The sequence below is a fragment of the Ochotona curzoniae genome, unplaced genomic scaffold, assembly GCF_017591425.1.
Source record: "Ochotona curzoniae isolate NIBS_2020 unplaced genomic scaffold, NIBS_Ocur_1.0 contig_2321, whole genome shotgun sequence".
Taxonomy (NCBI): Eukaryota; Metazoa; Chordata; class Mammalia; order Lagomorpha; family Ochotonidae; genus Ochotona; species Ochotona curzoniae.
Window position 1 is genome coordinate 11,138,524 of NW_024465421.1, and position 20,667 is coordinate 11,159,190.

General features: G+C 45.8%; 1 protein-coding gene across 1 annotated transcript; it reads left to right on the top strand.

Annotated features, from left to right (window-relative positions):
• Positions 1–378: 378 nt before the first annotated feature.
• Positions 379–15,088, top strand: ZKSCAN2 (zinc finger with KRAB and SCAN domains 2). The gene is made up of 7 exons (XM_040973887.1): positions 379–783; positions 1,725–1,911; positions 3,284–3,375; positions 3,706–3,832; positions 8,370–9,053; positions 10,845–11,336; positions 14,163–15,088. The coding sequence occupies exons 1-7, from the start codon at positions 379–381 to the stop codon at positions 15,086–15,088; spliced, it is 2,913 nt and encodes a 970-aa protein (XP_040829821.1).
• Positions 15,089–20,667: the final 5,579 nt, after the last annotated feature.

Consider the following 20,667-nt stretch of genomic DNA (forward strand, 5'->3'; position numbering starts at 1 on the left):
CTCCGGGGAGCCCCGACTGCCGGGGCGCTGACACACCCCCCTCCCGCCGGCCGCCTCCACCTGTCTCCCTCCTCTCAGTCCCAGCTCGATTTCTCTCCTGCGCTCCAGCACCAAGAAGGGATGCACCCTGGAACGGCACGTTGCAAGGACACATCTCGTTTGGGGAAGGGACTGGGGTTCGGGGCGACTTTAATGTACACGGTCACCTTTCCCCCAAGGGCCTAGCTAGGATCGATTTAGTTAAGCAGCCGGGGTGGTCCCCTGATCTTGACCACACACCTTCCCACACATCCAGGAAGGAGCAGAGAGAGCTCTTGGAAGGCATTGCCAGACCACCCACTCCCCACCTCCTTCCCGGCCGTGAGCCTGACGTGAGCAATGGCTGAAACCCTGAATGCGCTCATTGATGCGTCCCTGGAGGTGGATGGATGTGTGATCATGAAGGTGGAGAAGGGCCCTGAGTGGACATCCGAGCCCGTTCTGGAAGAACCTCGCGGCTGTGAGTCGGAGACCTTGCGCCGATGCTTCAGGCAGTTCTGTTACCAGGATGTGGCCGGACCCCACGAAGCGTTCAGTAAACTCTGGGAACTTTGCTGCCGGTGGCTGAAGCCAGAAATGCGTTCCAAGGAGCAGATCCTGGAGCTGCTGGTCATTGAGCAGTTTCTCACCATTTTGCCCGAGAAGATTCAGGCGTGGGCGCAGAGGCAGTGTCCCGAAAGCGGAGAGGAGGCCGTGGCCCTGGTGGCACGCTTGGAGAAAGAGACAGGAAGGCTGAGACAACAGGTTAGAGAGCGCGTTCTGAAAAATGTTGTGTTTATTAACAAGGGGCGGGGGGAGGGGAGAAGCAGGTGGACGTTGCAGAAAGTGCTTATTGTAGAAAAACAGTACAGATGAGAGAGTTTTTTGGGGGGGAGGGAGAGACTTCTAAAGTGAATTCATGTAAAAGAATTTCATTGGGGGGAAGCTTTGAAATGTCTTGCAAGTGAAAATCAACATTGTGGACTTGTTTTGACTTTTGGTGTCACCTTTCCAACATTTTTATAACAGGAAAGCAAATGTGATGGCTCACAAGGTTTGACTTTGGCAGCTTGATCCTGAAAGAGCTGTCTGGGGGGTGGGGGATGGAGGTGGGGGGACAGCCCTTATTCCAGGACCTTCTCCAACCCTTTAATGTTGCAGCTGGTACCTTCGGGGGCATTCTCAGTGCCACCAGCCTTGTCCCCTTTCTTCAGGGTCACCGTCAGGTCCCTGTCTCTCAGTGGCTTTGCGTGTGCTCGCGTCTTTGAACATCCTTTCACTGACCTGGTAAAATCCCGCAGCAGTCACGAGACCATGCAGCCTCAGCCGGCACAGGATTTGCGCTGTGGGAAGATCTGTCAGCAGGTTGCTGGGCCGGACAGGGATAGACAGATACGAGGGTTGACTCTGTAAGGGTGGTAGTGAATATGTTCACGTTCTGATCACTTTCCCTTTCCTGTGAAGTCGGTGTCTGGCCCGGGATGTTCTGAATGTCGCTGCTGGCAGTGTCCCCCGCTGCGCACTCAGCAGAGGAGTGGTCTCTTCACCCAGTGCCCGGGGAGACCTCTTGGGGAAAGGAGTGCAATGTTCAATCCTTCTCATGTCTCCTGTCTTCCTTTTTTTTTTTCTTGGTGGGAGGGGGAAGAATGACCCTGCTATGGACCTCTGCGCCCACTTCGTGTTTTCACGTTGGCTTTGTTCCCCAGGTCAGCAGTGCCGTACGTTCTGAGAAGCAAGCCCCGCTGGGAGAAGCCTGGCAGGTGGCAGAGTTGCAGCCTGAGCCAGAGGAGAGGCAGCCCAGGATGGTGTCTCAGGACGAAGCTCGAAGCCTTCCTTCAGAATGCCAGGGACTGCTGAGGCAGAGGAGGGCGCACCGGCTGGTCCCCAGGAGCGGTGAGAGGAAGGGCCCCGTCCCTAGGGTGGATCTTTGGGCAGTGCAGGCTGCCCTCAGTACGTATTGGAAAAGAAATTGAATATTTGGGTAGAAAAACTTCATTTGCTTCAAGAGTCTTATATATATATACTCAATATAAGACTGGAGTTCAATAGTGGGACCTGAGGAAGCTTACATTGCCCCAGCCAGCCTTGAGGTCTTGCCATGTTATTTTTTTTTTAAAACCTCTGTTCTGCAATGTAGCTTGTGTTTTTAAGTCCTTCCATGCATATGTGCAGTTGACTGATCTTGAACATCCTGAAAATCTCCTTGAAAAGAGAAACCAGTTATACATGTCCAAAACTTGACACACCAATTAGGTGGCGTGGAAAGGACTACCAGTAAGAACACAGAGGAGGGCCCAGCACCATAGCCTAGTGGCTAAAGTCCTCACCTTGAACGCGCCAGGATCCCATATGTGTGCCAGTTCATGTCCCACTTCCCATCCTGCTCCCTGCTTGTGGCCTGGGAAAGCAGTGGAGGTCGACCCAAAGCTTCGGGTCCCTGCACCCGTGTGGGAGACCCAGAGGAAGCTCCTGGCTTCTGGCTTCGTTTGGACTGGCTCAGCTCTGGCCATTGTGGCACTTGGGGAGTGAACCAGCAGACAGAAGATCTCTGTCTCTCCTCTCTGTAGATCTGACTTGCCAATAAAAAAAAAGCAAACAGACGTGGGTGCCAAAACTGACGCTGCTGTGGCCTGTGTGGCCTTGGTCAGGTTACCTCATGTTTCACAGGTGAGCCATTCTCATCTGTAAAAGGAAAACAATGGAGTCATCACTACAGGTGAAATCCGGCAGTATAGAAGGGACAATGCACAATAGTGCTTAAAAAATTTGTGCCTTCCTTTTTTAAGATTTATTTATCTTTATCGGAAAGTCAGATTTAAGAGAGGAGGAGAGACAGATGAAGATCCTCCATTCACTGATTCACTCTCCAAGTGGCCACAATGGCTGGAGCTGAGATGATCCAAAACCAGGAGCCAGGAGCCTCTTCTGGGTCTCTCACACGGATGCAGGATCCCAAGGCTTTGGGCCGTCCTCGACTGCTTTCCCAGGCCACAAGCAGGGAGCTGGGTGGGAAGTGGAGCAGCCAGTGCATGAACTGGCACCCTTACGGGATCCCGGCATGTGCAAGGTGAGGACTCTAGGCACTGGACTGTCGCACCAGGTACCTTTAATTCCTTTACCAAGAAGCAAGATTCACTACCGCCATGCCCCACCCCGTCATACCAAATTCACATAATGGTAGAATGTTCTTTCACACTTATTTTTCAGTACCAGCATGAATGAAAAGGGCAAGAAGCCAGAGTGTTAACTGTTTTTCTTTCTGTAGTTCGGCCCTCTGCCTGGGTTTCTGTTGCTGCTGGTGAGTGGAACGCCGTTGATGAGGAAGTGACGGCCACACGTCTTCCTGCCGGGCCCCAGGTAAAGGCGGTTGTCCTCTCTGGCCTCCTGTCCTCAGCTCCTCAGTCACACGTCTCTTGCCGTCACAGTCCTCAAATGTTTATGTTCCCTACGAGACTTTGTCCTCCTGTACCTTTTCTACAAAAGGCCTGAAAAGCAGAACCCCTTCCGGGTCACCCCTCTCATCTCGGGGTTCTCTATTTTATCTTCCGCCGCACTTGTCGCGTAGCATGCGCTTGACTCCTTGATTCTAGTTCTTCTTCAGGGCCTTTTTCTGTTTCCTCCATGATCATCGTCCTGTGAAGACTCATGCAGTTGCCATGGTAGTGACTGGTGTTAGTGTTGTTCCAGGAACCAGCGAAAGATGTCCACGTGACCAGAGGTTTCTCCTACAAGAAGAGCCTGCACCAGATTCCTGCTCCCAGAGACCTCTGCCGCGATGTCAGGAAGGGGGGTGTCAGAAGTACTGTCTCCCTAGGTAAGAATTCTTTCCCTTTTCAAATAGAAGACTTGGGAGTTTCTGACATACTCATTTCTGCTGATGATGTCAGCATTAAGATATGTCCATATTAACACTTAAAGGATCGCGTTGAGTTACCAAGTGTAGTCCCTCACTACGTTCCTTACCTCACCCATGTCCTCATTGCTATTTAAAAAGTACTGAGAGTGTAGTGATTAAAACAGTGAAGAGGAATCATATATGACTATCATATTATCAAAAATATGAATCTACACACATCCAGTAGACTAGAAGCTGCGTTAAGTCACAGGCTCTTTTCAGGATTTGTTTTCATTTTATCATAGTAACTCCGACACATAAGCCAGATCTTTAATTTACACGTGCATGCCCATTATTTGTTGGATGAATGGAAACACTGAAAAAGTAAGGGGCGAAAAAGCAATAGCATGTGGTGAATTATTTGAAAATGTTTTATGTGCATGAGAGGCAGAGAAAGAGAACAGCAGAGAGAGAGTGCCGCTGCCTGCTCGACCATTGCCTAAATGTTCCCAGTGGCTGTGGTCGCGCCAGCAGCTCTCTCCAGGTCTGCCCTGAGTGTGTCAGGGCAGCAGGTCCTTGAGCCATGGCTGCTGCCTTCCACTATGTGCCTTAGAAGGCTGAAGTCAGGAGAGTCAGGGCTTGAACCCCGACACTGATGTGGGAAACAGGCTTCCCACACAGTGGCTTTAACCATTAGGCCAAGCACCCATCCCTTGGTGATGGAATAGCACAGGTCTTTGGGCGTACATAACCACTGAAGTGTCGCTCTGCGGGCAGGTCTTTTGGATAATTATCTTCATGCATTTTAACATGAGACATAAGTGTGATTCATTCATATGTGAGCTTTGATTCATAAGTTAAAATTTTCTTACGAATAAAATTATGGGTCGGAAATGCACACTAATCCACATCACAGGTGGTTTATACCTATGCTTCCTAATAGAGTAGCCACCAGCCAGATGTGGCTCTTTAAATGTGTTATATCAATTAAGCTAAAATTCCAGCTCCTCAGTGGCAGTAGCCGTGATTAAAACATTTGATAGTTCTGTTGGACAGCACTGTTACAGAACTTTTCCATCATCACAGAATGTTCTACTGGCCAGGCTACATACATATATTACCAGCATAGAGTATGAAATGAGCCACATTGGACTAAATGGATAAAAGCATAGCGACATTGTTTATCATTAGAAAGCAGTTAGGATAGTTATAAAAGAAACACTAACTTCAAGTGGGCGTTTGAAGAACAAAAGCAGCAGCTGGCATCTCGGCTTAGGAGGCACATACAAATGTCTCCTACCATTTCCTTGGAAATCTCACACAACATCCAGATCTAGCAAAATACTGAACTGGAGTCCTCGGAAAGATCTACCTGTGGGAAGGGACCTTACTTTGAGAATTCAGATTTCACCTAACTGATTTCATGTGCAAAATCCCAGTTCCAGAGCCACCGCCTCCTACGTTTTGTTGGTGGCTCAAAGGCTAAATCTGCCACTGGAATATATTTTGGCCCACATGGTGTTTTGATTTAAAATAAGTTTGTAAATCTGAATTTCCACTGTCTCTTCATACATCCAATGTTGGACACATTGGGCCCATTTTCCAGTATGGCAGCAAAGGGCCAGAGCTGAGTGAAGGGTTCACGCTCGCCTACTGACTGCACTTCTCGCTCCAACCTCCTTCACAGTGGACTTTGCCTGCCCAGTCCCTCAGGTGTGTGTGCTTGCCCTGTCTGCATACCTGCTTTTCTCTTGTAGAAATGGAGTAACCCTCCTTCCGCAGGGTGCTGTCAGGCAGGTTCGGGTTGATGTTGCTTCTGTCAAATCCTGAAACTTCTTTTTGTGTTGTCTGGGAAACAAAGCTAAATGTCATTCCATTCCTGTTGGGCATTGGATACTTATAAAATGAACATTTATTTAATTTTCCCGGCACCTCTTTGAATAGATAGTATCATTTCCCCGGGAAGCCAAGATTTAGAAAGATTAAGGAACTTCTGCTGGTCTAAAAACAAAGTAAGCAAACTAGCTAGGATTCAGATTTAAGACATGTTGATTTCTTCAGGGTTCTCAGGTAGCAAGCTCTGAATTCCAGTCCTGTCCTTACAGCTTTCTAGAATGTCCCCAACTTCTCCAGAATGTCCCTAAAAGTTTATTTTTTCAGTTAATGCAATATTTTGTTTGGCATGAATACCTGTGAAAGTACATGCTAATGATTTTAGAGTGTATCATTGCAGGTGATGTCTCTCCTAATAATAGAAAGTGGAGTTCACTTTGTCTTGAGGAAAAGTCAGATTTTTTGTGCCTTAGAACGAGATGCTAAGTTATAATAAGTCTCCTCTGCAGCCCCACCCTTATGCAAAACAGCTCCACATTATTTGCCATGTGTATCTGTGGATGCCTATAACTGTTTGAAAATTAAGTTCTCCTGTCGCAGGTTTTTCTCCCAGTTTTATTAAAGTATAACTAATAAAATGTACTCATGTTTAAGATGCAAATGCTGATGGTTTTATATGCATATACACTGCAGTTTACCGGTGAAGTTAGTTAACACAGCCATCACCTCACATATTTGTGTCCCGGTGTGTGCGGAGAACACTAGTGATGTACTCATTAGCAACTTCACGTCTGTACACAGCTTTGTTAACCGGAGTCACCGTGTCGGACGTTCGCTCCCCAGAGCCTGACCATTGTACAGCCTTGCCCTGCTTCCCTCCCCTCTAAGCACCCGGCAGCCGCCGTTCCACTCTCTCTGTGAAGTCAGCGTTTCTGGGTCCTCCGTGTAGCTGAGCTATGTGATGAGTACGATGTTCACCCGTCTCTGGCTGACTTCACCTGATAGAAGCTCTCCGTTCATATGTGTTGTCGCAAATGGCAGCATTTCCTTTAATGGCCAAATTAAAGTACAACTTTTGCTCATTCATTCCTCTGTCAACAAGCACCTGGATTGTGTCTGAGCTGTCGTGAATCATGCTGCAGCAGGCTTGGGCTGCAGTTAACTCCTCCACATACCAGTTTAGTTCCATCATATGAAATGGGATTGCTTGATCATACGATCGCTCTGGTTTTAAATCTTCCGAGGAACTGCTGTGCTGTTTTCCACAATGAGTGTATCAATTTACATTCCTCCCAGCTCTGCAGAATGGCTTCGCTCTCCCTGCAGCCTCGCCAACATTGACCTTGTTCTGTGAAATTGCTAGTAATTGTGTACATGTATGGAGTGCAATATGATGTTTTGAGTAAATCAAGCTAATTAACAGATTCATCAGCTCACGTACTTTTTTTGTGGTTGCAGCATTTAAAATTGCTTGGGAATTTGGGGATGTACACTACTATCTTACCTCAGTTGCCAGTCTGTGCAGGACATCAGTAAAGCTCATTGCTCCTGCTGGAATTCCATACCCTTTCCTCAGCTCTCTGCTACTGTGCGTTGGACACTTTCAGACAGACAGGAGATCATGCATTGTTTATCTTCCCAGGCCTGGCTTCTTTCACTTAGCATAAGAGCCTCCATGTTCATCCTAATAGTCACAAGTAACAGAATTTCCTTTCTTCTTAGAAGCTGAATAATATGCCATTGCGTATGCGTACCACATTTTAAAATTTTTAAATTGTTTTTCACAATGCATTCTGTACCACAGTTCTTACCCATTCATCTAGAGAAGACACCTAAGTCACCCCCATGCCTTAGCAATTAGCGGTAGTACTGTTGGTTTCTCTTCAACATATGAACCCGTGGCTGTGGGATATACCTCACTGTGGTTTTAATGGATATTTTCCCCACTGACTAGTGATATTAAACACCTTTTCATGTACCTTACCACCATTTGTATGTCTTGGTAAAAATAACTGTACAGATCCTTTGTGGGTTCAGGATCCCAAGGCTTTGGACCATCCTCCACTGCTTTCCAAACCACAAACAGGAACTGGATAAGAAGTAGAACAGCCAGGGCACAAATCCATACCCATATGGGTTGCTGGCACTTACAGGGGAAGGATTAACTAGTTGACCTATTGTGCCAGCCCTGGTTTAATCTGTTTTTTATACTGGTAACATACCGTTTGGTTATTGTAGCATTGTAACATAGTTTGACAGAAATTCTTGACTTCACACCTTTCACAGTCCATGTGTTTGTATTTGTGTGTGATGCTGGGATGTTCATGGAAGGAATACAAACATGGTTTCTTTTATAATTAACAAATACTAGTCAGGAGCATACTGTGAACCCTGATATAATGTTAGCTACTAAAGGGGAATTGGAAGCAATAAAATACAAATTTCTTATCCTTAAGGGTTTTTCTCTTAAGAAACATGTAGGAAAGGAAGGATACCTACATCAGGAATAAGTATGAGTTAGGTGATTATGTCAGATACGTAAGAGTAACCACAGCGTGCATTGTCATGATGGAGGGAGGCTTTGGCATGAAGGAGCAGCCCAGGAGAGCACGCTACACCCAAAGACTGAGGCATGCAGTTATGAATTCTCTGTCTACCGTGAAGTGTGTTTCTTTTACTGTAGGAAGTTCAGTGTCTACCTCTAACAAGACTGCTCGGTTGGAACAAAGAAAGGAGCCGTGGACTGTAAGCCTGCATTCCTCTAATAAGAGAAGCATCCTGAGAAGCAGCTACGTTAAGGAAAAGTCGGTTCATGCTGTTCAAATCCCTGCGATCAACGCAGGAAAGACATGGAGAGAGCAGCAGCAGTGGGGTTTAGAAGATGAAAAAATAGCAGGCGTACACTGGAGCTATGAGGAAACAAAGACCTTCCTAGCAATCCTCAAAGAGTCTCGCTTTTATGAAACGCTTCAGGCTTGTCCCCGAAACAGCCAGGTCTACGGTGCTGTGGCTGAGTGGTTGCGAGAATGCGGCTTCCTGCGAACCCCAGAGCAGTGTCGCACCAAATTCAAAAGTCTCCAGAAGAGCTACCGGAAGGTGAGGAACGGCCACCTGCTGGAGCCCTGTGCCTTCTTTGAGGACATGGATGCCTTGCTCAACCCTGCAGCCCATGCTTCGTCCTCTGATAAACCAAAGGAGGTGCTCTCTCTCCCCAGACTGAAGAGCATCGGCATTGGTGCTAAACAACACATCAGTTCAGTAGAGCGCGAGGAAGCCGCAGAAGAATCTGATTGTGACGAAACGGGCATTGAATTTATCCGCAAATCTAAGATACGTGGTGCCCCTGTCTTGTTTCAAAATCTGAGTGGTAAGAATTGTGCTTGTTTTCTGATTTTTAAAAACTGATATGTAATAGTGTTGAAAAAGGAGTAACTCAGTAGTGACCAGCTCTGGGGAGAGCTGCGCGAGTGACTTGCCACTTCCACGGCACGTATCAACGTACTGACAGTGTTTGTTGCTGTTCGCGGTGAGGTTGGCCACATGAGTTCTTTTTCACTTTAGAGGTCAGCGTGGGTTTTGAGTATTCAGGGACTCGTGGAAGAAAAATATATGGAGCTGAGTGAACTCTGAGGATTGTTATTTGAGAACTGGCAGTGCAACCATTTCTGTTAGATTGTATAGGTCAAAGATGCATTATTTGAGTGCCTGGGATACTCAAGTACTGTCTTGTGAAAGAATACGTATGTAACAAATTAAAAGGATGAAAATAATTTAGTAAAAATGTTTGCTTAATCTCAAGGCAAGAAAGGAGAGAAAAAAAGAACACAAACAGGATCAAATAGAAAAAAATAGTCACACGATAGATGCAAGTCAGTGTATCATTAATTACAAACTTAAAGGTTAACATCATGAGCCATTAAAAATACCTTTATGTTGCTTACAAAAGGTATATCTTAAATGTACAAACACAAGACATTAAAATCAAAGAAAGTTATGCCGTGCAAGAGAAAACTGAAATTGAATATTTGAGGACTTGGTTATACAGAATTAAGCTTCTGGCTGATAAGTGTTTGACAGCAAAAATATCGTGGAACTACTTTGAGCTTCAGTTTTTTCTCATCAAATTCTCTCTGTACAACGTGACTAGGAATGCCTTACAGGGTTGTCTCAGTGTGTGACGTGTGGGTAAAGGGCTCTAACAGTGCTGAAGTACAGTATATACAGTACACCATTTCCTGACATCACCTATCAGCAGTGCTTTTCCACTCAAATTTATGAAAAAAGGGTTCAGTTTTTAGCAAGGAAAAATAAATCAGGCTAGGAGAGTTATAAATGCATTCATGGCTACATCTGCTGCAAAGATGACAAAGCGCATTATGCAAATGCAGGTGCTCACCAACCTGCACATTGATAAATATGAGGATGGGGCTCTTGGGATGGTCTCGAATATGGGATGATATAAGACTGGATGAGACAATCCAGTAAAATAAGAGAAAGAAATCCCTTTTCAACCACTGAAAACAAACAAACAAAAAACATGATTAGCCCATTGGACTCAGACATGTTTTGAAGAATTTTGTTCTGGCTATAAATACAGAACAACTGCTTGTCTTGCAGTTTGTGTCACTTCTCAAAGTTGTGAGGACTCAGTGGCATAAAGAAAAACCACTCGTAGTTCTTATCAAGAAAGATGGGCAAAGGAGTGAGTGAGACTTTTAGGAGAAATGCCCTTACTTGAGTTTCCTTACCCATTATTCTCGTCCACTTGGGCAAAGCAGCACTCTACACAGCTGGAGCCTCGTGGTAGTCACCATGGCAGTGATAGACTTGAGGGCTCACGTCTTATTCTTCCAAATAAACTCTGTGATCAGCTTGGCAGCTTCAGTTTTAAAATGCTCTTGGGATTTTTGCCTTTATAGATTCGCTTGAGAATCGGTACCTGTACAACTTAAGTCTCCCCATCTAAGACCATAGCATCTCATTTGTCAAGTTCTTTTATACCTTTCAATAAAAACTAAAGAGTATTTTTATAGAGACTTCTTCATTCCTTGCAAAGCATATTCCCAAGTCCATCATAGAGGGTTTTTTTTAACCCCTAATATATGTAGTGTAAAACACTACAGACTTCTTACACCCTTCGCTTTACCCTTGAATACAGGCGTGCACTGGGGCTATGAAGAAACCAAGACCTTTCTTGACATTCTCCGTGAGACTCGCTTTTATGAAGCGCTGCAAGCCTGTCATCGGAAGAGCAAATTGTATGGGGCTGTGGCCGGACAGCTGCGGGAGTGTGGCTTCCTCCGAACTCCAGAGCAGTGCCGAACTAAGTTCAAAAGCCTCCAGAAGAGTTACCGCAAAGTCAAAAACGGCCACGTGTTAGAGTCCTGCGCATTCTACAAGGAGATGGACGCCCTGGTCAACTCTCGGGCCCCTGCCCCTTCCACCGACCCCCCAGAAGAGATCCTGATGCCCTCGAGACAAGCAAGAGGGGTTATTGAGATTGAACCCCAGGAACCTACAGGCTGGGAGCCTGAAGAATCCTCACAAGAGGCAGTGATAGAAGATTCTGACAGTGAGAGAATGAGCGAAGAGGAAATCTTACAAGAACCAGAATTCCAAGAACCCCCACGTCGACTCCAAAGCCCAAACGGTAAGGATCAGCAAGAGGTTTTAGTCTAAAAGAACTAAAAGAGGAACTAGTGTAAGTTACTGAGAATCAGGTGAGGAGCATATCGCTTATGAATACTTATTCAGCAAATATTTGAGTGCTATTTAAGGTCAGGATTCAGCCACTAGGCCATTGCACCAGGCCCTCAGCCTTGATTTTCATGTGTATTGGTCAAACAGTGTTTTGTATCTCTTGGAAATCACTGTGAACAAGGAGAACTTAGAATTATACAGAAGAAAACAACTTGAATGAGGGAGATATATCAATATGCTCAAAACAAAAATGTTTCAGACCTATGTGTGATGTGCCTAAAGACAAGATGTGTAATATTATATGTTCTCAACTGTTATTCTGGTCCTGCATCCACCTGTATGTTTCCCACTGACTCCCAGATGCTCCCATTAGCATGTGGGTAGCGGAGCCAACTTAACTGTCAGAGCTAAAATCCCACGTCACGGTCCCCCCCCGTGTGCTCCGACAGCACATTCAGACTTAAAAACCTCACAGGCGAGTTTACTGTCTCCTTCCTCATCACTTACATCAAAGCAGATGACACAGTTGATCAGCTGTCACAGACCCTCTCATCTCTCTCCCCCTTCAGTCCCCTACTCTAGCTGAGGTTTTCTCTCTGTCTTTGATGCTGAAATTTTATGGTGAAAATTCCTAAGCCCGTTTTCCCCATCATTAACTAAAGCCCGTCCTGCTCTCCTTGGCTGGCGTGTTGGTTAGCGTTCTCCATCCTATACCGTGTCCTTGTCCAAAATGTGCTGCTTCCCTCATACGCTGTGAGATGTTTCATGATTTCACCTCTGCCTGAGTGCCCTTAGCGCTACCTGCGTGCATGTCTAAGCTCTAACTCTCAGCTCCCCTACTTTGTCTCCCTCTGTTTTTTGCCACTAAACACTTTGCATGTCCTGAAATCCCCCAGGACATGATGAGCACCCGAAGGAGCAGCACTCTGTCCTTGTGTGGCACTGCGTGAAGCCCACAGGGTTGGTACCCTGCATGTGTGCACTGTACAGTACTGATTCCTTGAAGAGGGTGGCTCTGTCGGAACTGACTGGGAACTAAGAGGCACAAGGGAAGGTAATATCCGCTTACATTAGAGAAGTGACTTTACCACGTTCACTCTGGTAATACGAGAAATTGCCATTTGAAAGCTTAAATCAGATCTCATATAACTTTGGCTTTGAGAACTCTGAAAGTGAAATCCTAGTGTATCTTGTTTTAAAGGTCAACACTAGACCTGTACCTAAATGTGCGGGCCCCGTCTGGTTCAACTACTAGGCTGAGATTCCCTCCCACTGGATTCAGTCAAAGCCTTGGAAGAACCACTGCTCGGTGAAAGATGGATTAGGGCTTTCTGCTCCAGTTGACGGACCAGCAGGTGGCTTCCGTCCTCTCCCCAGCCCATGCCACAGCCACCTTTCTCGGATTTGAGACTTACAAGCCTTTTCCACTGAATGTGTGGAAGGAAGGCAATAAGGAAACTGATAAGTAGAAACAAGACAATATAACAAATGCTTAATAACAAAGGCTTGGGGAATCAAGCCTCAGTGGGCCCAAGGTACACAGTGAAATGTTTATTGAAGTAGTGTGTGTCTGGAATTTGTTTCTAGGTAGTATAGACAGAGGGGACAGAGAATATGTGGGAATAGAAATGAAACAGAATTTCCCATGAACAGATTGTTGTTAAAGGCAGGTAAGTGCTTTGTGAGAATTCATTAACGTACTCTTCTGTTATTTTATTTTTATTTAATTGAAAGATAGAGGGAGAGACAGACAGGACTGCCACCTGATGATGTACTCTCCGAATGGCCACATGGCTGGGCATGGGGCCAGGTCGGAACCAGGACCCAAACACTTCTTCAAGATCTCCCACATGTGTGCAGGGAACCAGGTACTTGGGCCATCTCATTGCCGTGCGAGGTGCACTAGCAGGGAGCTGGATTAGAAGTGGAGCAGCCAGTACTCAGACTGGTTTCCCATATGCAATACTGGTGTCTCAGATGACAACCTTAGTCACTGCATCACAACGTGAGCCTGACACATGCTGTTCTCTTAACTTCTCTGTGTTTGAATTTCCCATGATGGAAAGTTAATGCTGAACTCATACATGTAATAGAGACCAATACATGTGCCAAAACCAGAATTGTTTGAACCCAAAACTTGTGTCTCTTCACTGTATTATGCTGTTTGCCCAGAAGAATTCATGGAAAAGCTTGTCCTAAAATGTATCTTACAGTGAATGTGCGGCAAAGATTAAAAAGAAGGTAATTCCAGTTTGGAAAACAGTAAGAAGATTTGAGGTAATATCATCTATGGGACAGCTAGGGGAAGAAAAAGTGATTTGAACATCGGCCAAGAAGGAAAATACTCTTGGGTAGGATATAATTGGACGTCAATGAATTGACCTTTGAAGAATTTAGACCTGATTATTAGACTCTACACACTTGTACCATATTTTCATATAGATGTGAAATCAAAATAGGATGAATGTGAGTATAACCACATGGGATAAACCAGGTTGCTCCCAAGTTAGTGGTAATACAAGCAGGGATAGTGGCTGGAATCATAGTCCAATTCTGGGAATATGTCTCAAGGCCCACTCAGTACTGGATATTATTGGCCTGTTCATGGAATGGGAAGAAAATACTGCACAGTAAACCCAGGAGTCGTATCTGAGTCATCATATCTGAGGCCAAGGAGGTAGCTAGGAAGTGTAACATATCAAATCTGGCAGGTTAGGCTGATTATTTATGTGGATACAGGAGTTAAGTGAAATTTATGTCGTCTTTTTTTTTTCAGGTTTTGAAATTGATAGTAGTACCAAGGAGGGTCCGACACAGATCATCTATAAGGACATGGAGCAACATAGAGCATTCATGGAGAAGTCTGAAAGAGCTGTTGCACAGAACACTGATCCAAATAAATGTCGCAAAAGAGAGTTCATCTCAGGAAGACAAAGGGAAAACCTCCAAGGAATTAGGCAGGGAAAACTAATGTCTCAGCTGAGAGACACAGGGAGAGCCGTCGTCGTGCATCCGAGGCCTTTCCTGGGGAAGAGGCCCTACAGGCTCCTCAGATACGGAGAAAGCTTCGGAAGGAGTGCTCGTCTTTTGTGCAGGATGACCCACCAGAAGGAAAACCCCTACAAGTGCAGTGTCTGTGGAAAGTGCTTTGGTAGAAGCAGGAGCCTGGTCAGACACCAAAGAATCCACACAGGAGAAAAACCTTTCAAATGCCTTGACTGCGGGAAAAGCTTTAACGACTCCTCCAACTTTGGTGCCCATCAACGGATCCACACAGGAGAGAAACCCTACAGATGTGGAGAGTGTGGAAAATGCTTTAGTCAAAGTTCTAGTCTGATTATACATCAGAGAACCCACACGGGCGAGAAGCCTTATCAGTGTGGAGAGTGTGGGAAAAGCTTCACCAACAGTTCTCACTTCAGTGCCCACAGGAGAGTCCATACTGGCGAGAATCCCTACAAATGTGTGGATTGTGAGAAAAGTTTCAATAACTGCACAAGGTTTCGAGAACATCGCAGAATGCACACCGGAGAGAGGCCCTATGGATGTGCCCAGTGTGGCAAGCATTTCAGTAAGAGCTCTGTTCTTACCAAACACCGGGAGGTTCACCTGAAAGAAAAGCTGCCGTCACACCATCCATCCGTGTATTTCCCAGAGAACCCACTGAAGGGCGAGACTGAGGAATTCAGGAAGGCACTTTGATGATGGCTTCCTCTCTTCCTAATTGTCCCGTGAGCCATCTTTACCCTACTCTCAGTCACGGAAGCTGTAAAGTGTAATTCCCAAAACAAACGAGAATGTGAATAAACTGAAGCCTTGGCATCGTGTCCTCACCTCTGTCTCAATCAGTCTGTTTTTCTCCATCTGAATCTCAGCGTCTCGGAGAAGACACACTGTCTGAGTTCAGAATGAGAGATTCTCCAGCCTGTTGAGGCCACTGCTGCAGGATTGCCAAGTTCTGCTTCATTCCTTAAGATCCCTCATTGTGAGTGAATTGTTTTCAAAGAGATACACAAAGTGGAAGGTATTATTATTATTATTATTATTATTATTATTATTATTTATATAAGATCCTGGATGCAACTTGAAAATGGATTTTCACATTTGGATAGAATTTTCAGGAATCTGTTCAGAAGTGCATCAAAATCTATCTTAGTTTTGAAGATAGTCACCAAACGGACAGTGAAGATCTGATAACTTCCTTCAGAAATCTGCTACTGTCGAAAAGTCTTTTCCTGTCAAGAAGTTACCCCAAATAGAGTCCAATCTCTGTACTGTCACTGGCCCTCCCTCAAGACGAGAAGCAGTTGATCATACATCATCTTTTCTGTTTCTGAAGACTTTACTCCCATCAGCTGCTGCTTCTCCCATCTCCCGGTCGCTCTGTTTGCCATAAGCCCTACGCTGATCTCCTGATTGTCCCAGGTGCTCTTGTCTGACTCCAGCACTGCCGCACCCCCCTCAGGATGCATGCTCACTGAGTGTCTCCTCAAAGTAGAATTTTAGGAACACTCTAGATCTACCCTGTAGCTCTCCAGAATCTTATCTAGACTTGACCTAATGCCCTCCCCCAAGTTTCACTAGAAAATTATAGTGGTGTTTCTGAGATATTAAAAGGGTTAGGGAAGAAGTGTGCATTGGAGATCTGAAATATTGATGTTTCTTAGGCCTGCTGTAGACCAGAGAGTCCCTTTAATCCAGGGCTGACTTTCAGGTAGACCAGTCTCCTGTTCTCGATGCTTCTGGTTCCTGTCATTAGGATGGTAAAACTAAGTGGAGGCCTGTGTAATTCATGCAACCCCACAGCCCACTGAGTGAAAGTTGAAATAATTTATAGAAACTTCCTAATGAGAATTTCTGTTTTCCTCATGTACCTTCAGACAGGAGGAGGAGTGGCTAGTTCACTGATGGAGTTTAAGAAAAAAACCAGGAATCGGAATTAGGGCCACTTGCAAAAGGATGACACTGGTGGCGCTTGCACCCTTCCTACGTACATGACCCAAGGCAGTTTGGCTTTGGGGAAGGACAAGCCCCCCAGAGTCAGAAATGTGTATAAGTTACTCTTTTGCTGTTCTCTCTCTTTGTTTGTCAAATGTTCTCTTGTTTGAAGACATGTGGAGATAATATTCTTCCTTGAAGTATGTTTGCAGCTGTTCAGCCAAGTACCAAGGCGGATAGGCACTGTAGAAAAAAATGTGATTTGTGTCGTCAGAAGAGGGTGTGGCCTGTTGGAAGGCAGGTGACTCAGGTAACCATTGATAAATGTTTCTGATTTGTTGGCCATGTTAACTTAAAATTGTTCACATCCCAGTAGGTTGACTTCCTCTGTGTTGTCTAATTTATAGATGTCTAATGACACGTGATTTCATGTCAGTAGTATGCCTAGCACAGTGAGCTGTGTGTGGTGTGTGCCAGTGGGCCCGTGCTTACGTTATGTAGATGTTCTAGAATTCCAGCTCTAGAGAAGACACGCATAAATATTAATCATTGCTTAGTAATATGTACACAGGATTGAGAATTGTATGGAAGCATGATTCAGGAAGATAGATGACTCATTCATAAATATTTATTATTAAGCACTGTTACATGTTAGGTCATGTTCTAGCCACAAAGAGAAATGAAAACTTAAAATGGGGGCAAGTTGCCAGTTCTCCAGGAACCTATAAGTGTGATAGAGGAGGGCCTGGCCTGGTAGCCTAGTGGCTAAAGTCCTTGTCTTACATGTGCCAGGATCCCATATGGTCGCTGGTTCTAATCCCAGTGGCCCGGCTCCCCATTCAGCTCCCTGCTTGTGGCCTGGGAAAGCAGTCAAGGACGGCCCAAAGCCTTGGGATCCTGCACCCAAGTGGGAGACTCGGAAGAAGCTCATGGCTCCTGGCTTCAGATCTGCTCAGTATTGGCCATTGCAGCCACATGGGGAGATGGAAGATCTTCTCTGTCTCTCCTCCTAAGTATATCTGACTTTCCAATAAAAATGTTTTTAAAATATGATAGAAGAAGTATTGCAACAAAAGATAATTACATGGTTACACCTGTGCTAGTTATCAAAGTCAGTAGATCATCTTCCTCATCTTCCTTTGCAAAGGAGTTTGTCTAAAATGCCCAAAATTATATTTGGTACCTCTGTCTCTCCAAGTGGCAGGAAAATTTCAAGGCCCACTCCTGCTCTCGGGGGATAAATCATTTCTCCCACATGCAGCAGGGCCAGCTGAAGTGGGATGTAGGCTTTGCTACCTAGATTCCTAAAGGAACGTGGACTGTGTGTGTTAATTCAGGGACGTGTCTCTGTTCTGAAGAAATGGAATGTTCTGTCATCATCTTAGCCCAAGGCGACTTGTCTGCTGCATTTTATCTTCAGCTGAGGCATAGGAGTTAAAATGTCTGTTACATCACATTGCCTGTATGAAGGTCCATAGGAAAAGCTTTTTTTCAGTATCTCAGTACCAGGGAATGCTGTAAACTTAAGCAAAAATAAGGAAAGGGGCAGCTTCTCTTATAAACACTGTGATTTTTTTTAACATATAATTTCTGTTAACTTACTGCTTTTTTTGTCTGGCTGGCTTCTGGAAAGTTTAGTAAGACACTCCTCAACCAGCTGTCTAAACTTCTGTTTATTTAATTCTGCCTTATTTCTTTAGGGATTGCCTCAAATCCTGTTTTTGAAAAAATAAAATAAGCCAATAAACACTTCATTCTCTGACACATTATCCGAGGTATTTTAGAATGAACCTTGTATTTCCTAGCAAGGCTTGTTTGTCCCTCTCACAGACACCTCTTGAACTTACTGATGTTATTATGTACTCAATCCAGTTCATTCATTGGGAATGGAATGTTAATGGTTTTTTTGAGACATTTATTTTACTTTAAAAAATTATGGAGAGACGGGGAGAAAGAGAAAACTTCCATCCTCTGTCTCACTCCCCAAATGACCGCAACAGTCAGAGCTAGGCCAGTCTGAAGGCAGGAGCCAGGAGCTTCTCCCAGGTCTCCCACATGGGTGCAGGGGCTCAAGCTCTCAGGCCCTCCTCTGCTGCCTTCCCAGGCCATTAGAAGGGAACTGGCTCAGAAGTGGAGCAGCTGGGAATGAACCAGCATCCATATGGGATGCTGGCACCACAGGGAGAGAATGACCCTGTTCACCAATGTGCCAGCCCCGAAACCTTAGTTTTTTTTTTAAAGAGGAAACCTTACATATACACATGAAAAGCTCAGGACAGCCCACAGGTTGTGAGAGGAACATAAGTCCAGAAACCGAAAGAGACAGGTGTTGGTCCTGCCATTCATCACCCCTTCCCGAGTGGTGACTGGTCCAAGTTCCTGTTCTGCAGAAAAGTTGGACTTGATTGGCAGGACTGTCCAGGATCTAATGTTGGATGAGGCTGTAGGGTGTAACACACAGCAGGGAGAAGTCTCGGCCGGGCTCCCAGCCTGCGTGCAGTACCCGTGTGTTTCCTGCTTCAGGAAAGGGACAAGACAGCCACAGCCACAGCGGTCAGCCCCCCAGGCACCCTGATCACCAAAGACAGGGGCCTGAAGGGAAGAGAGGCTGCTCACAGATGAGACAGCCAGGAGCACGCGTTGAGTTCCCGAGTGAAAGGAGCCGGTACCTCATAAAACTGTGAACTGTTGCTTCTCTCTGATGAATGCTTCCCCAGACCAAGTGTAACTGTATGTTCATCGTTTCGTATTAATGTTCACCTAGATGTCTTCCTGAAGGCCTGTATGTGAAATAAATGTCTAAAATAAACGGCTTCCATTCATTTCTTCTATATTGTAAAGGATATCTTCTATTAAATTTGGAGGAGAAAAACAAAACAAAAAAATTGGAGGAGAGTGTAAAATAAAACTTTTAATTCAAGAATTTAAAAGCCAATCAGAGTAGGCCCAGTGCAGTAGCCTAGTGGCTAAAGTCCCTGTCTTGCATGTGCCAGGACCCCATGAGGATGCCAGTTCTAATCCCAGCAGCCCCACTTCCCATCCAGCTCCCTGCTTGTGACCTGGAAAGCAATGGAGGACGACCCAAAGCTTTGGGACCCTGTACCCACGTGGAGGATACGGAAGAAGCTCCTGGCTTTGGATTGACGCAGCTCCAGCCATTGCAGCCACTTGGGGAATGAATCAGCGGACGGGAGATCTTCCTCTCTGTCTCTCCTCCTCTCTGTATATCTGGCTTTCCAGTATAAAAAATCAGAGTAGCTGATAAAAAGAATGTCAGTCTCAGTTCATGACTAGCCCCCCCCCCCCCCCGTGAGTCCACAGCTGTTGCTGCTCATTTCTAACCCTGTGCAGGAGCTGCAGGAAGAGCCACAGGGGGAGGTCAGAACCAGTTCACTAAGCAGCTGGATTCTCAAGTGTCCAGCTCGTGGGTTTTACAAGCCTGGAAGCTGTGCAGCAGGCTGTCACGGCACCCGGGACCTCCACAACTGCCCAGCTTGTACCTTCAGGGCCTTGCCATCTATAGAGTCCCGGCGGGCTTTTTTCGGTCTTGGTTTTAAGATTGATTTACTTGAAGGTTTTCAGTCACTGTGCCGTCACATGAGGCCCAGATCCATTTACTTGAAAGGCACAGCAACAGAAAGGAAGAGACAGACCTGTTGTTCGCTGATTCACTTCACAAAGTGGCCAAAACGGCTAGATCTGGGCCGGCTTGAAGCCAGGAGCTCCATCCTAGTCTCCCCTGTGGGTGCCAGGGACTCACACACTTGAGCCATCAGGCCCTGCCTCCAGGCGCACTAACAGGAAGCTGCGAGGGAAGCTGGGCAGCCGGGACTTGAATCTGCTCTTTGCTACAGGCTGCTGCTATTGCAAGCGACACTTTAACCCACAGTTCCCCTAAGTGTGTCTTCTGCATTTTCCTTAAATGAATGGGGGCAGTCCTTTTTTAGAGAATGCCAAGATAAAGGCACATAAAATTCCTGCACAATCTTAGAGCATGCAAGTACTAAAAAGAACACAGCTAATCACAGCTCCCAGCAACTCCATCACCGGTCCAGGAACTTGGAGAGAGAACAATGGCTTTGGGTTCCAAAATAAACACGTTAACACGCATAAACCCACTTGGAGCCGTGTAGGAATACTCTGAAAGAAAATGGGAGAGAGTAGAGGAGGAATTGGGGGTCGGGGGCGGGGGGGAAGAGGCGTCAGAAAGGCCTAAAGGATTGTTTGAATATACGAGCAAAGAGCCAGGGCAGCAAGCAGAGGACCTTGGCTGGGATGATGTTCCTGAAGCCGCTGTGGCCTGGGCGTCTCAGAACCACTTCCAACAGCGGCACCATGTGGCA

Coding starts and splice junctions, on each gene's coding strand:
- ZKSCAN2 (XM_040973887.1), top strand. CDS start 379: ATGGCTGAAACCCTGAATGCGCTCATTGATGCGTCCCTGGAGGTGGAT. Junction 3,376..3,705: donor GTCTTCCTGCCGGGCCCCAG/GTAAAGGCGGTT, acceptor GTGTTGTTCCAG/GAACCAGCGAAAGATGTCCA. Junction 9,054..10,844: donor CTTGTTTCAAAATCTGAGTG/GTAAGAATTGTG, acceptor CCTTGAATACAG/GCGTGCACTGGGGCTATGAA.